Source organism: Prinia subflava, chromosome 6 (assembly GCF_021018805.1).
Source record: "Prinia subflava isolate CZ2003 ecotype Zambia chromosome 6, Cam_Psub_1.2, whole genome shotgun sequence".
Lineage (NCBI taxonomy): Eukaryota > Metazoa > Chordata > Aves > Passeriformes > Cisticolidae > Prinia > Prinia subflava.
In genome coordinates, this window is record NC_086252.1 from 19,538,651 (window position 1) to 19,556,048 (window position 17,398).

The window sequence follows — 17,398 nt, forward strand, 5'->3', positions numbered from 1 at the left end:
AACACAAGAATGATCCAACAGGATATGACTGCTTTCAAGTATCCTCTAATTAATAATATTAAATCATTCTATTCATCTTGCTCAAATAATAATGATAGTGACATTATTTGAGAATGTGAAAAAGAATGGCTGCAATTCAGTATATATCTCCCTTCCAGTACCTATAATTTTAGCAAATTATAGCTCAAGATGAATTTATTTGATGAGATGCACTCATATTACATGCCTCACAATTTCCTTTCATATTTGCTGAATAAGTACCTAAAGTACTTCCCTTGCAGGGCCAAATATCACAAATAAAGACTATCATTTTAGACAAAAGTTCAATGATACTTTAACACCTTTTAGAATTTATACTCTAGTAATAAAAGTAACAATGTACAAAATTTAAACTACATTACAAAAAATCATACACATTAATTGATTTCAAATACTACCAAACACATTAGCAAGTTATTAAAGTTTAGCCTCACCTCAATGACTTTAGTGAAGACTAAGGTCTGGTCTTAAAATGATCCTGAAATATCTTTGAACATAACTTTAGTACTTTAGGATCCTGAAAACCATTTTGCTAACTTCTTCTGTACATCTAGTCCAGGAAAAAAAGTCTGTAAAATGTGTTACCAGTTTGGAACTATTTGATGAATTTTGCTATAGGCTAGAACTGTAGCTTTCTGATAGAAACACCAAAGCAACACAACCTGCTTTATCTCCATCCCTCTGACTGCAAGGCTATAAATACCAGTCCTTCCCCTCCATGAAAAGATCCATCATTACCCTTGAACAGGTTCTGACAATCTCCCCTACCCCTTTTCTTTTTTGTAATCTGGGAGTTTTAAAAGTCAATACACCCACACAGACAATATGGTCCATGCCAATCCTGTTTAAATTCATGTTGCCTGAGAAAAAGGAAAAGGCATTTGAAAAGAAAGACAACATTAATCAGGAAGACAGAGGAAAAGAGAACAAAACAACAAGTGCTGCACATTATACAAATTCACAGATTGATGGCAAGTATCTGAAGTGGAGATTTCAGTCTGAAAAGCTCATGCACTCATGGTTTTTACCATTCTGTCAAGAATTCCAACTTTACAGTATTTATGGTTTATTGTTAATATACAAATGTTCTCATTAAATTTGATTTAATCTGGAGCTTTTCAGTACTACAACTGAATCCAAGTGAATCTACATCATAGGACCATGGCTAGTTTGTGTTGGAAGGGACCATTCAAGGTCACCTAGTCCAAATCCCCTGCAATGCACAGGGACATCAACTGTATCAAGTTGCTCAGAACCCTCAATTTGACCTTGACTGTTCCCTAGGATGGGGCATCTACCAACCTGTGTCAGTGTTTCACCCCAAAGTACAACATGTCCTTCTGATATCTAGTCTGAATCTACTCTCTTTTTGTACAAAACCATTATCTCTTGTCCTATCACAAAAGGCACCTGTTTTTCAGATAATAAGATTAGAGTTTAAATGGATTCTTTTCAAAAAATTATACAGTTCCAGACAGAATATCTTGTGTTTATCAGAAGTTTGAAGAACATGCAAACCTTTGACCCTGTGGCACACAGTTATTAATATGAATTCTCTGAGCTCTGAGCAATGCACCCACAGGGACACTCTACAGACAGGATACAGAAGTTGCATGACAGTTTTTCTATATACATGGCCCCTAGGTCAAACATCTAAATGTCCTGGATACTGCACTCATCGTGGAAGCCCAGCAAGAACAGATATTGAGAAAAAGTTCTTAGCTTCTCTCTTGCATGACTGAAATGTGATCTTTACTCGTCTGGCAGATGTTTTAATGAGCACAGGTAAGCTCCATGAAGGTGGTGATCTTGGAGATCTTTAGGATTATCTTTGCTTCTGTTGCATAATCCTGCCAATCCCCCTCTGACTATTCATTTTGTGTGCATGCTTCACCTTTCAACAATGGATGTTTATCTATTGTTTCATCTAAAAGCAGCCTTCATTCTCTGATAGTAGGATATTGCTGCAGTCTGTCTTCACACAGGATTTTGCTTGAAACACAACCAAAACTTTGTTAAATCATAGGATGACTAAGTTAATGACACAAGACACATGGACATGACTGTGATCAAACTCTCTGTTCCAAGCTCAGACAGAGCACAGCTCCTATTGTGCCAAGTTTGTGCTGGCATCAGAAGAAGAGTTCTTTCAGATGGTTAAAAAGATGACACAACAAAGCAGACAGCTAGTAACTAACAGCTGTGCAAGGGAGAGAGAGAGCTGCTTAAATTCATGTCTGTAACTTCGTGTGTGAGTACTTCAGCTTCAGGGAAGAGACTGACAGGAGAATGAACACTTCCACTACAGTCAGTTAAATCCATCAAGCCAAATGGCAAGTTTCTAGCACTTTAAAAATATAGCAGCAGAAAGACCAGGTAGGCCACAGGGAACTGAAGTGTGTAAGGCACACACTCTCCTCTGCCTCTGAACAGCAGAAGTTTTCACATAGTCACTTCTAGAAATTACTCCTTACTATATTTCAAATGCAGTAACCAGCTTGCAGCTTGGTCACTATAGGTACTGAGGGCTCAGTCTGTACTCAACTATTCAGTGCCAGTTCATGTCTCACAGGCTTGCTGTGACGGAATGCAGGATGGAAAGCTGTCATGTGACACTGAAAACAGCCTTTATGTTTCTCAGTGCATATTCCCTTGTCCTTATTAATAGGTTCTATGTACAAAAAGCCTATTAATACTCTGCTTCTACACACTGTCAGTTCAAATGTGCTGCTTTTAGTGCAACATGAATGCCTGCTGTTCTTAGTCAATGCTGCTGCTGTTCTTAGTCAACATCATCTGTAAAATAAAAATTCTTGGGCCACCACCTAAGTGCTAATGAAAAATGATGCATCAGACTGCCAGTGCCACTGCAGGTGTTCAATAAGGCGTCATCGTCATCCTGCTGGAAGCAGTATTGACACTATAATGATCTTCAGAAAAAAAATTTAATAGAATATCAGCTGTTACAATGCTAAAGCCTGCACAAAGGTGAGAATTATCACAGAATTTTCTACTGACCTGCACTCTGACATAGAATTATAATGTGTGGAAAAGTTAACTATATGAGTGTTTGAGTTCAAAGTTGCCAGTAAATATAGTGAGAAAACGTATTTAACATATATGCCAGAAAAAAAGAAATCAAGAAGTAATAAACAGAAATTCAGTGATGTTAACATCTGAAAGACTACAGTAACAAAACAGCTTCTACAATTTCATTCATCCCAAAATATATCTAAATCAGTGTGTGCATTATACAAGTGAAAAGCAACATTAAAAAGTCCTATTAATGAAGGATTTGTTTCTGAGGAAAAAAGAAAACATTTTCAGCTTCTCAACTGAGCATTCATTTAAGACCAGTTTGGACAGTTAGCTCAGGCACTGTCAAACATCAACCATACTGCAATTATTCATAAAACCAGTAAATGTGCTGCACCTGCAAATTCAGCCAAATTGTTTGGCTCGTGAAAACTAAAAAAAAAAAAAGAAAGAAAACGGTGTTGCATTAGTTTGAACTGAGCAAATTGACTCGCAAATCTACAACAAGATGGGTTTCAAATAAGGTATGATGAAAGTATCACATTTAGTCTGCTATTTTTGGATCTAAAATAACAGAAAGGCTAAGTAAGTAGAGATTGAAAAAGAAATAAAAATTGTATGTTTGCCTTGACGAAATTCATTCCACAACCTAATTGGAAATTCTAGCATCTTCCATCATGCTTTCTTAGCTGAAAATTAATTCTCAGAATTCATTAGCGTCACTACATTAAACATAGGTTGCAGCCATTTGCTGCAATCTCACAGCCAGGCTCCTAAGCACCATTTCCATTCTGCCACAATTACAAGCAAAGATGAAGCATTTATTAGCAGAGGATAAGAGCAGCCTCCCATCCACAGGCCCATCTGAGACAGCCTCTAAAAATTCACTGGCTGCTTGCAGTCGGATGATAACATTGTTGGAATGGCTGGGTCTCACAATATAAACAGCCATTTCACAAGCAGCGAATCAGATGGCTGAAAAGGAGAGATATTTATCAGCATTCATGAGCTAATATTTACTAATGAATAAATGGAAAGAAATACATTTCATAAGAACTGCAGTGGCAGTCTAAGCCTCCTGTGTGTTCAGAAATAGAAAAATAATTACTAATGTCACTCACTACTGCAGCCAAACCTAAGTAGAGCAGCAGCAGTTCTTCCTTTCAGAAATTCTCTTTCATTAGATCTATTATGATCTATTTGACCCCAAGTACTTTCTTTAAAAGGAAAGAAATCAAGCAGCTGCAACTCTCATAGCTTAGTTACATTATGATTTATTGCCAGTATTTTGGTTTTTTTCAATTATTACATTTTGTAAATGCTACATTTTCTGATGATTTCTTATCTGCCAGAAGTATATTGCTGGAACTCATTTTGTCTCATAACCCAAATACCCAACCAGACATAAAGCAACTATTTAGTATCTACATGCACAGAAGGTACATAGGTTAATATTTGGAAGAAGTTATGACTGTATCAGGCTCTATGAGAGCTGGGGCATTCACACAACAGCCTCTGGGTGACAGTGATATGAAGTCTCTGTGCTGTTCAGCTGCTACCTGCTGTTAGCTGAAGTCCCCATTGCCACTCTCCCTGCCACTCCCTGCCTCATCACGGTGCTTTCCCCATCAACTGTTCCTCTCACAGCTCTAGACCATTCTCCTCTGCCCTCCACATATTTCACTCCTTGCACAAGTACCTGCTGTCTAGCAGTGAGGAACATTTCCAAGACACTGCTGTTAGGATAAAAGAGCTTTCCAGGGTCTTGAACCAGACTCCAGGTCATCCTGAGGTGCTAAGGTCCTCTCATCCCAGTCCCAAAAACTACAGTTACCAGACTGTCCCCAAAGATAGAGATGTTCTAGAGTGGCTCAGCTGAGGTTCTAGAGTGGTAATTTCCCCGAAGAACAAGAGAAAGAGTAAGGTCATATCCTCTTGAAAGGAGAGAGCATTCTCTCCTAAGCAGGGAGAATGAGGTCTCTAGGTTCTGAGAATTTTTTTTACTCTGCATACTTACCTGATTACTTACATCACAAGGTTGCTTCATGATGCAGGATTAATGAAATCAAGACCATGACCTCAAATGGGCTGACTTCCCCTGCTTAGAGAAATGGAAGGACAGGCACTGACAAGCAGGATCATCTAGGCCAGATACTTTCCAGTCAAGGAAAAAAAAATAACAATATCTGAGGAGTTTTTTAGCTGGTTCAAATGCTGAGAAACTCAGTTTTCCTTCTACCTCCGTATCACATGTAGCTGTGGCAGGCACTGGTCAGCCACATGCAGCCAAGAGGTGGAGAAGACATTTCATGAACTGCATGTGTAATAAGATGCAGGGATGTGCCTGCTTCTCTGACACTTCTCTGCTTTCCACTTGCAGGCCTGCCCAACCCCCACTGCTGCAGCTCACTAATTTGCAAAAGTGAACTAAAAAACTGTGACAGCTTTGCCAACAGCATTTCTGTTTTCAGTCCTAATTCAGCAGGACTCATAGGATAGAAATAACCTTATCTTCAGAACTATATATAGCTGTCCCCTTGCAAGAAGTAAATGCTGGGCACTAGGGACATGTGTGTAGGTTAAATAGGTCTCCTGTCTTGCACAGCACCCCGTAATAAATATTAAGGATTTTACTGCTCATTCTGCTACAATCAGGTATCAGGATGAAAAACTGAATTTACAACAAAGGACTCAATCATCACTTGCATGGTATAAATTTTGACAGTCAGAACACATTTATAACATTATTGATCTGCCTTTTGGTAGCAAATGGTGTAAATTACTAGTCCTTCCTAAGAATGAGACACTGAAATGTCACCATTACCTATTTTCTTAATAAAAATTTTTCAGTTTAATGTTCAACATCAAGCACCACATAGTATAATTTAGAGCACACATCTGAAACTTAAGTAAGATTCCATTGCATTAAAATTGTGAAATTACGTGTAGTAAATACCTTTATCTCTTCTAAATCTTCAAAATTTAGAAGAGGTTTCCCAGCCTTATTTGGGCTGAGTAAGCATTACAATTTATTTTGGGTCATATACATGGTTTAGAGGACAACAGAAACTCTATGGAGTGGCATCTCTTGCAGCTCTTTAGCATGGGCCTGACAGTTGAAATCTTTCAAATTTTACCAGTGACAACAGAAATACAACCAGAGTAACTCTAGGGAGCGTCTCAAAACCACCAGATACATTTATTTATTGTATGATGAAATTGATGAATAGCCTTTCACCAGGAACTGGTCTGCTCTGTTTCTTTGGTCTGCCCTTGAAGGCCCAGAAAAACAAAAACCCTTCAGAACCTTGTGCAACTGAAGGCTTTTATTAGAAATAGTATGTTTTGCATGTGTATCACATATTCTCCTTTAGGTACCTATCCCACTTGGACACTACAGCACGCAGCTGGATTTAAGGCAGGATTTTTGCTACAACAACTCAGTAGAAAGTTGAAGATAACTGTATTCATTATATATGCCCATTCCTCTGTATAAATACATATGTTTCATGCAATGTTCAAACGTGGTGGAGATCTTTTGTCAGTATTATAATTTGGTATTTCAAGTTCATCTGTAGACAGATTCTGAGAGTCTGCATCAATGAATGAATGCAAAAGTGTACAGATTTGGTGATAACCTTACACATCGCAATCTGTATCTTTCTGACATTTGCAAACCTCTGCCTTCCCAGACACCATGAAATTAGTAAGTTATGTCAAATGCACATCATGCTCTCAGTGAAAGAAACAGTAAAATGTTCTTTGTGTAACATGAACAGAATGTCACTAAACAATTGCTTAGATTGTGAAAAAACTTTATCAGCATTCAGAGAAGTTAAATATAAATGGACCACTTAAAACCTATATAATCTAGATGATCTATTAACTGAATAGCTCTGAATGTAGACTCATCAATATGAAATTCAGCTTGCTAAGCCGTGTTTAAATTGAGTACAAAAAAGTGAGTTTATCAGGACAAAAAAAATTATCTTTGTACTGTGTTTGCAATATCATTGCTAAAAGTTACATTCTGATGACAAATATAACCACAAATTCTTAGATTCACATTTTGACTTTATTACTTCCTGAATTTCTTAATTCTTTAATTCCCTCCAGCCTAAGAATGACTAATTAATTCAAAGAACAATAATAGCTATTCATTGGTTAAATAATTTTAAAAGCAGAATGTCTGTCTTTGGAGATACCACTACTAATTTGAATTAAAATTACCATTTTGTGATGTAATGTAAATAAAAGTTATTGCATTCTTCTGCTAAAAGAACATATTAACTCTCCTATTTATCCCTTGAGATCAGTCAAGCTTTAAAGTGCCAAGAAAATTATTTGTCACTGCTGTGGTAGTTTACATGGTCTTACAGAAATGGTACAAATCCTATTGATATGTAGATAAAATAAAGGTAATTAATTATTTCTCACACTACATCTGGAGAGCCATATTTTTCATACATAATCACAGCAGTACAGATAAATACACATACATAGAACCCTACTGACTTTATGTCAATAAAGTATGTAAGTGCTGCCTGTTTCTTAGTAGATACCAAATACAAAATCAGGCTGTTGCCAGAGATGGGAGCTGAAATTGTGTCTTCTCTGTATTTCTTAAAAACAAAATATCTAACTCAGACTCACTATCTTCATTGTAAAAATTGTTATGAGAGCAACACATTACAGTCTTCATCTCAAATCAAGGTCAACGGAGCTGGGAATAGAAACAGAGATTCACCAAGCTAAAAACCATCTTGTCACTCTCTGTTCAGATTTTGTAAACATTGTATCTGACTAAAATGCTGCTGCAAAGCCTTCATCTCTTGGGGCAATACTATTTTAATTAAAAATATAGACTTCATTCCTGAAAAATATATTACTGCTATTTTAGCAGCTTAAAGATATACCAACAAAGAAACTTCCAGCTCAGGCATGTTGTAAATCACTGTAATATGTTAGAGACCACTTATAAAAAAATGCCTCTCGAGACAATGGCATTTCAAGAGAAGGCAAAATGGGGTGAAAAAAAGCTACAGTGACCAGGTTTGGCAATCTTGACATAAACAAAATTATTGCATAAAATAAACTGAAATCAAAAGCTTAGCCAAAGCTACATGCTCAGTTTTGGTCAGTACACAGGTCTGGCCTGCAACTTGAATAGATAAGCTTGTTATGCAAATGATGCTAGCATCAAGAAGGAGGTAGATAATGAAATTATTCAAAAGCTAACCACTCATCACAGGGGTGACAGAAACATCAGGCAAGGTCCTAACATGCGGTTAAAAGGCAGTATGGAATTTATACAATCACTGCTTTTAATTTATCATAACTAGGCTGTCACAAGGCGGGCATCAACAAATGCATAACTAATGCATATAAATGAGCCAATTATCAGTAATGGCTAAAAGGTTTGCAGTTGTATGATCCACTGTTTCATTAAAAATTTTTTTCTAAAAAATCCACTACTGTAAATCTAAGCCTTCATAAAAACATCTTGTAACCTCTGTATTGTAACTTTACTAACTCATGCTCAAGAATACAACAATGTCAGAGAGAATTCAATTTTGATATTCTCTTAAGGGCAGCTGTAACAGGGTATTTATTACAATTGTTGAATTTCTCCATGTTAAGAAAACCACGTATGAGCATATTTCCTTATTTCATTGTGCACATCACCATAAAAATGAAAGCAGGATTTGAGAACCTGCAAAAGTTGATGATGAGGAAGTAATTAAGCAAAAGCAAATAATACTCTATATGATTAAAGAGATATAATTTAAATATATAAGAAACTCAAAGGACAAGATTAAAAACAAGTTCAGCCATAAAGTACTAACATCTGACTTGTTTTATGAACAGTGCACGCTGAACTAAAGGATTGAACAAATGCTAAGAAATGTTTAGCTGAGTTTTTGTATTGTTCTCAAGCTCAGCAGGGACTTCCAAAAGGGAAGATATCAAGAAAGAAAAACTTATATAACAATGCTGAAGGTTAATGCACAATCCTCCTGAGACAGGAATGTAATCTTCTTTACCAGGTGCAGTGACCTTCTAAAGCACAAGTGGAGTATAATCCACTAGTACCGGTCCCCTAGAACAAAGACTACAGCCTTTAAATACAATGCAACCAATGTTTTTTATAACAGAATGAAATTCATCCACCACTTGGTGACCCTTGTACTTAAACATTGAATCTGCCATATATCCCCAGGTACCCTGCTGTGTAAACAAGGACATGCACTATGGAGAGCCAGAACTTGGATCAATCTGCTCTAGAGGAATGTTCTTCTGCTACTTACACTGAATAGACTCTGAGTTATATTGCAGCAATAATAACAACAATGTCCTTCCTCTGTAGGTTAAACATTACACTGCATCTCACCTTCCTGTCTGGTAAATAGTAAATAACAGTATTTTTCAGATTACTAGTAACATTTGCATTAGTATTTTTATTTTTAACTTCTAAAATGGAAAGACATTAGTACACAACTAGCTGAAAAAAGTATCAGGTAGGGATGTTGTACTCTATAATTAATTGGATACACCAAGGAACAGAATAGACTCAAAATGCAGATGTGCATATTTACAAACCTATCTTGAAAAGCCAGTACTGACAAGTGGTGTTATTGTAGTATCCCCCACATTACATAATTTGGGTTATAATTGGTTCCAATGAAATACTGACGAATACTAAAAATCACTCATAAAAGTCGAAGTAAGATTTTTGAATACAATGCTAGCAACGACTAAACTGTGATTTCTTAGTGTCACTGTAAAAAGAAAAAAGTAAAGCAAAAGCATATTTTAGTTCCGTGACAGCTGCATTCATCCTGCTCTCAGTACTACTGGTGCTCAATTAAATATATAGTACCAACACATATATACCACCTACTAAACCTTACTAAAGTAGAAAAAAGGCAATTATTTTCTTTCTTGTCTTTCAAATTCTTATTTTAATTCACCAGTCATTTTCACTATTGTTTTTTCTCCTCAACACAAAATTTCAATGGAAAACCATCAAGGAAATCAGGTATATTTTATAAACCCCCTCTAGGCCCATCAAAATCTAGAGACATTCAAATAAAGAAAATTTCATAAGAAGATCAAACTGTGCTGCAAAGCTTTCAAAAAGTGAGGCATAGTCTAGAATCTGTGAAAAGAAAACTGTAGTCAAAAACATGCAAAAGCACTAACTCCAGAAGAAAATTGTGTTTTCAGATTGGCACACACAGGTCTTGCTGAATAAGCTGTTTGTGAAAGGAAAAAAACTCACTGTGAAATGAAATGGTTGAATCCTCTGCACCATTTTTCAGGCTGTAGCAAAGTAGGTGGAGGGTTTCTGAAAAACAAAGATTTGAGTTTTAAAATGTTAATGCTATCTCACAGACAGTCATCAAAATGGTCCTGGTTCCACCAGGGAGAAACCGATAATTGAGAAAATAACAGTAAAACTGTCTATGTGATGCCTTAAGATGCCTGTTGGTTTTCTCTTGCTGTTGCTCATTCACTGACAGACCTCTTTGCATGTCCTTCTCCTTTTATGTCAACATCTTTGAAGCTGGTAGTCAGTATAGCTCACAGTGTACTTCCCAACATTTCCCTTTCAATTCACCCTGACTGAAAACGCAATATTAACCCAGCCATCAAAACACTCTAACCCTTTGCCCAAGATCACTTATTCTGATCAAAACTTCTAAAGCATGGATAAGAACAACCTGTAGGATTCCCAGTCTGGGTTTTAATCTATATTCAGTTTGGATGACACTGTAAAGTCTAAAACTGTTAAAAATAGATGCTATTTTTAAACTAACATCTAGCAGACAGTATTTCATATTAAATAGTAAGACAGCCTTCGTAAAAATAATTTTTCAACTCTGATAAATTCCATGGTAGTTGACATAAAATTAATTTCTTTCCTGATTTTTACTGTTACAATTGAATTACATAAACATACAAAGCAAGACCTATAGGTCATATTAAGTGAATCAAATTTTAAGAGGCTCAAATTTAGGAGGACCAACTTACAACAGAAATTGTTCATAAAATCATATATTATATTATACTCTGTTATCCTCCAGAGGTTTCCTCTGTAGCTTAAAATTTGCCAAGTACTGAAGCCTAATTTAACTTTTTAAGATCAAATTTACAGAGGTGCTTTATGAAACCTTAATGATTTATCTTTTGCTGCATTTGAGGGTCACATATTACTAAACTGGCAGGGAAAAACAATCAAAGTAAGACTTATTCTACAACAGAAACACATAATAATATTCTGGATTGTATCACAAATCACACCATTTATACTGTGGTCACATTCCATAGAATAACACTGCTTGGAAACATATCACAAAACAAAAAGGAAAACAGCATAAGCAACATAAATTAGTGCTGATTTGCTGAATAGTCAGTTTTTCATACATATTCATTGAAAAATGAGTTCCATTGAACAATTGCTCCAAAAAATGCAAGCAAATTGGTTTGAAAAAAATTGCAATGTGGCTTTGTAATAGATGGACCATTTTATTAATCTGTATCTTTTCAAAACAAATGCAGTCATCAAATTACACTGCAGGATGACAAGTTTGCTGAAATTACTATCTTATTATCTTTCTCTTTTGCTTCTGAAGACTAAGGGAATACACTTTCCTTCATGAAGTGAAGAAATCCAGAATGTTTGAGATGTGTATTACTTAATAAATTTATAATTAAGGAAAAAATCCGTGACTGGTTATTTTCAACGATAACGTTTAATGGTTTGTCTCCCCTTTACCAGTCTCATATGTTTATGCACATCACAGAATCTGATTTAACAAGCATTAAAAGAAGAAGACTATTTCAAGATACACTTCTAGAAAAAAAAGTATCCTATATCAAAGAAAGGTAAACTTAAAAATATCTTTGTCTATAATAAAAATGGTTATCAGTCCAGACATATGTGACCGCTGCAAAGAGCCTTAAGAAACAGTCAGCTGGGGTTAGTGTATGTTTCAGTCTTTATATTGCAGCAATGGTACTCTATCTGACATTCTGGATTCTGATGAACAACGAGCTTCTATTATACTGTGAAGTACAGTGTATTTCCTTTTAGAATTATACTAGCACTCTCTACTGAATATTTACAGTGAAGTTTTGAATTTCATTGCAAAGTAATTTGCATTTTTAAAAGCTCAATTACTCTTAATAAAATATGCAAGTTTGTCTTTTCTGTTCGCAATGTTCCAAAAGGTTTTCCAAATGGTAACAGTGGTGTTGACAAAAAGCATATGGTTTAGAGGCTTTGTTAACAATCTCACAAGAACCTTCTGAAAAAAAAGGCACAGAGATACTTTACATTAGCTGCAGATGTTTTGATGGAAACAGATGGGATTTCATCATGGAAGAACAGATCAGCAGAGTACATGTCATTCAGGAAATACAGTTTGTCATTTGCAGGTTAATGATTAATAGAGAATGCCATCTTTTTAACCATACAGAACACGTTTTGTCTAACAAATTACAAAAATACTAAGATCTCTCTGATAGTCTCTTTGGCTGACCCAAATCAACACAACCAAGGAAGTAGTAACTCTTCAGATGTTACCTTGAGCTTGATATTTTTGTATTTGTTGATAAAAGGTACGATTTTATTCTTAGTGCTTTTGTACTGAAACTATTCAACTCTATACTTAGACCACTATAAACTGATGTTTCAGGTACCCCATCTGCAAAATTGAGCTGATAAACCAAACCAGAACCTTAATTCATTAGCATCTGTAAATTACATTGATCACCTTGGTGAAAAAGATTACCTTAAATACAAATTAAAAAATCAGTCCATCCTTTTCTGGCCTCACGTGAATAAATGATTTCCAGAAAGAGGCCTAAGAACATCAGCTTCCTACCTTCACTTCCCTAAGACACTAGAAACTATTTCATGGTGATAGCAGAAAACACCACTGCTTCCATGGCACCTCCAGAGGGGGACTTTGGCAGTAAAGACTCTAAGTTCTAGGGTAATAGGAAAAAGCAGATATGCAAAGATAATTCTAAACTTTTTTCATAAGCACATCTGGTCTTTTGCAGTTTTCAATTAATAATACATTAAGATACCTGTAATTCATATCCTGATTCATATCTCATTACAGATAAAAGGTAAAACAACTCAAATGCATCATCAGATGCTAAACCACAAAGAAACAACACTTGCCTGGCCACTTCAGCTCAAGGATCAAACCAGGGCCATTTTGGATTCCAGACTCTGTTAATCCCATTACATGGAGCTCTGTGGCTTTGTACTTGCACCAGCCAACATCACTGCACTTTGCCAACACCTGGCTATTTCTGCAGCACTCAAAACACATTCATAGAAAAACTAAAAAGCTACCTCTCATTAATTTGCTGACATAACTTACTCTAGTTTTTTCATATAAAATTAGAACACTCTGCATGCAATCTTTCAATCATCTTTGCACATGTACAAAAAGCTGAAGCACAATATAGTCTTATTTTCTATTATATTTGATGGAAATTGTAAGAAGTAGATAGGGATATTATTGGGAAAAGCAGCTATAATTGGGTTTGTCTTTTGCAACTGTCCTCTTTTGATGCAAGATGAGTAATTTATTTCCCAACTTTGTCTTTTTTCCTTTAGTTCTTTCTATAATTCATAATTAGTCACAGAACTATATGCTCTGTTTCCTTAGGCAAAGTCATTGCCCTTGTGAGTAGTTTTTCTATCCTTGTATTCAGTGCTTTCCATGGCCACTCTAACGCTGTTGTTCACTGGGGGTTTTGCTTCAGCAAAGAATGCAGGGTTGAGACTGTACAAGGCACCCATACAGGTGAACAATGATCCTTCTAGGGACAAGAAGACATTAGCAAGCTTATCAAGCAAGAACTGCTGCTGAATTGTGACTGATACACACACAGCTGTATGCTGGAAATATTTTAATCTGTAGAGCTTTATGTGTTCCCATCATTCAAACTGCCTCCAAAGTCACAGCTGGTGAGGCAAAATTGGTCATTTTACCACAGTAAAGCCAATGATGCAGTCCAGTGAGCACGACTCATCCTTTACGTTAAACTGTAAACCTAATTACAGATCATGGATAATAAGCATTTGTTGGTAATGAGAAAAAAAATTCATTTATGACAAAATTTTAAAAACTGAAAACACATCTACTATTTTTTAAACTACTTCAGTAAACATAGTCATACATTTTGCCAACAGAGATCATGACAACGCCTCCAATTACCAAATTGCAACTGATCAACCTACCACATTGTTTGTAATGAGAAATGAGCAGATGAACAACCAACACCTGTCACCATGTACAGGCTCTGACAATCACCACTCCCCACAAGCATGTTGTGGGCTATTATTCTAGCAGACTGAAGAGACTATAGTTCTGTTGACAGTGTCCTAGGTTTATACACAGCTAGTTTTTACAAGAAAATACACTTTTCAGGCATACTTCAAAACACTAAGTGAAACAGCCAAAGAAAGAGGACAAATTCAACCACACATAATAATAATATTTCCTTACAAAAGGTTACAGAAAAAGAATTATTTTTATTAAAATACATGCATAACTGACAATAATTAACACCTCATAAATTCTCATACAAGTGTCAAGTCCTACCACTCCAGAGCAGGACTCTCCACCTTGGGTAATCCTCCAAAAATAACCAGGTAATTCTCAAAAGAGCTCAGATTTCCTGATACACTTGGTTTGTGGCCCATTGAAATCAATAAGAGGTGTTCACTGATCTGAAAGAAAAATTCAGACCCTAAACACTCTCCTATTCATCTCTCTTCTACTAAAGTCTACTCAGGTTCAACTGACTTTCATTAACATATTTCACCAAAGTCCACTTAGCAGGAAGCAGTGTATTGTCATCAGCTCTGTGAAGTTAAGACAGAAACTGCAGAAACTTGCAGAAGTGGAGAATCAGTACAAAATCATCCGTGCATACAGAGGCAGGCCTTTGAAGTTGCTTTTTAGGTCAGTGGAAAGATATCATCAATCTGAATGCTGTTACATGGAGCCTCCATGGTTGGGAACTACAGCAGCAATTGGCTCAAGAGACCCAGAGATCAGAAAGAACATAGGATTTACAACAAACTGGAAACTATATCAGAAGCATGGGATTGGGGAAAAATAGCTCCAGGCCTAATGCAATTGTCTGCCAATTGAGTTGATCTAGGGGACTCCAAAGGCAATTGAACATACTCAAAATGCCAAGAATTCTGCAAGCCTTGACAGTATCAGGCACCAATCTCCCTTAAGTCTTCTTAACCAGATCTGTAAGCATGGCATTCTCATGCCTATACAAACAACAAGGCATAAACTGTATCTTGACACTGTACATACCAAATCACAGCATACAAGACAACTGGAAAAGACAGTAGGTACCTACAGCATCTTTAGTTTCTTAGGACTCAGCACAATTATGTAAAACTCTCTTGGGCAAGAGAAGAGACTAATGCTAAATCATAGTACTGTAACTATATACAATCATAGAATATACTGAGTCGGAAGGGACCCATCAGGATCACTGAGTCCAACTCCTGGCCCTACATAGGACATCCCCAAGAATCACACCACATGCCTGAAAGTATTGTCCAGATGCTTCTTGAACTCCGTCAGGCTTGCTGCTTCCCTGGGTAGCCTGCTGCAAAGCTCAATCACCCTCTGGGTGAAAAACCTTTTTCTGATACCAAACCTAAACCTCTCCTGACTCAGCTTCCTACCATTTCTCTGGTCCTGTCAGAGGTCATGAGAGTGAAGAGATTGGTATTTACCGCTCCCCAGTCCCTTGTGCCAATGTTGAAGGCTGCAGTGAGGCCTCTCCTCAGCCTGTAGACCTCTGTCCTGGCTAGGAGGTCTATGACAGACTCCCATGATGGCATCTGCCTTATTTGTTTGTCCCTTGATTCTTATCTAAAGGCTCTCAAGTGTGCCATTTCCAACAGTGAGCTCCATATATTCTAGGCTTTCCATTGCATACAATGCCACCCCAATCCCAATCTCTTCCAACTTGCCTGTTTCTCCTTAAGAGCCTGTAACAGGGCACTCCAATCAGAGGACCCATCCCACCAGGTTTCAGTTATGCCAGTAATGTCAAATCTCTAGGACTGGGCCAAAGCTTTGAGCTCCTGTTTGTTCCTTCTGCTGTGTGCACTAGTCTAGAAACATTTCAGGTGTTTTACTTTGTAGTCAACATCTCATGAAGCAGATTGAGGGATCCTATAATTATTCATTTTCTCAAGTTTTGGCACACCATCTCATTACTCATCACTACCGAGTCTGGTATTTTCCTTCTTTCAAGCTAAAGTTCAGTCAATGAATCCTTGCTAGCTCCTGTGCTAGAGCTCTTTTTCCCCTTTGAGAAAGGCACATCCTCTCAGGTGACAGTAGACCAGGTGTTGAACAGATCATCCCATGGTCAAAAAACTCACAGTTTTTCCACTTACACCAGCCTCAGAGCCATGCACTGACCTGATGGATCTGTCTATTCTTACCAATATTATTCCTTGCTACTGGAAGGATTGATGAAACCACTATCTGTGCTGCTGGTCCTTCAACCAATTGTCTCAAGATGCTGAAGTCTCTTTTGACTGCCCTCAGATTTCTATTTGTTATTTCATCATTGCCAGCTTGAACAACCAACAGACAGCAAGGAGAGTCCTTACTACACTGAAAAGTTTTCCAGTAATGACCCTTTCCCGAGCCCCTAGGGAACGCTGGTAAAACGACCTTTTTTTCTGTGAAAGATACAGTACATCTTAGGGAAAGATTGAAGGAAAGGGGGAAGAAGGAGTATGCTCCTGATGAGTTTGCTCTCCAGACACCTTTTCAGTAGCAACTGATTCACTTCTAGACAGTGTCATCTCCTTTCCCACTCTCCTCCTCCCTTTTCTCCGAGGACTCTTTCTTCTAAATATCTAATTCAAAAGTGTTAACATACAACTTCAACAACCTCTCTTCTAGAATTATCAATGCCATATATCTATTCAAATAACATGTAAGCACCTTAATTCTAACAAGGCTATGCTGCTTTAAACCAAAATCTACTAAGGGGAAAGAATCAGCTAAAAGCAAGTAGAACACAAGACATTGCTGTCTCATCACTGAAACAAAAATATTCTTCTTGCTATCTTTTCTTTTACTATCTTTTAATTACAGAAACAGAGTTATCTGCTATTCCCTCTTTACTGCAATTTTCCATAGGCTATACATAGTTACAGAAGTCTGGACTCAATCCAACAGCATATGATAAATTTATATTGAATTGAAAGTTAAACAGACTGCAGGATTCTAATTACCTGGAA

General features: G+C 36.8%; 1 protein-coding gene across 1 annotated transcript in view; it reads right to left on the minus strand.

Moving 5' to 3' along the window:
- MYO3B (myosin IIIB) overlaps window positions 1–17,398 on the minus strand; it is a 222,531-nt gene that overhangs the window by 148,286 nt on the left and 56,847 nt on the right. Inside the window, exon 9 of the mRNA XM_063400539.1 lies at window positions 10,358–10,423. Coding sequence (XP_063256609.1) covers window positions 10,358–10,423 — 66 coding nt within the window. The remainder of the gene's footprint in view (window positions 1–10,357; window positions 10,424–17,398) is intronic.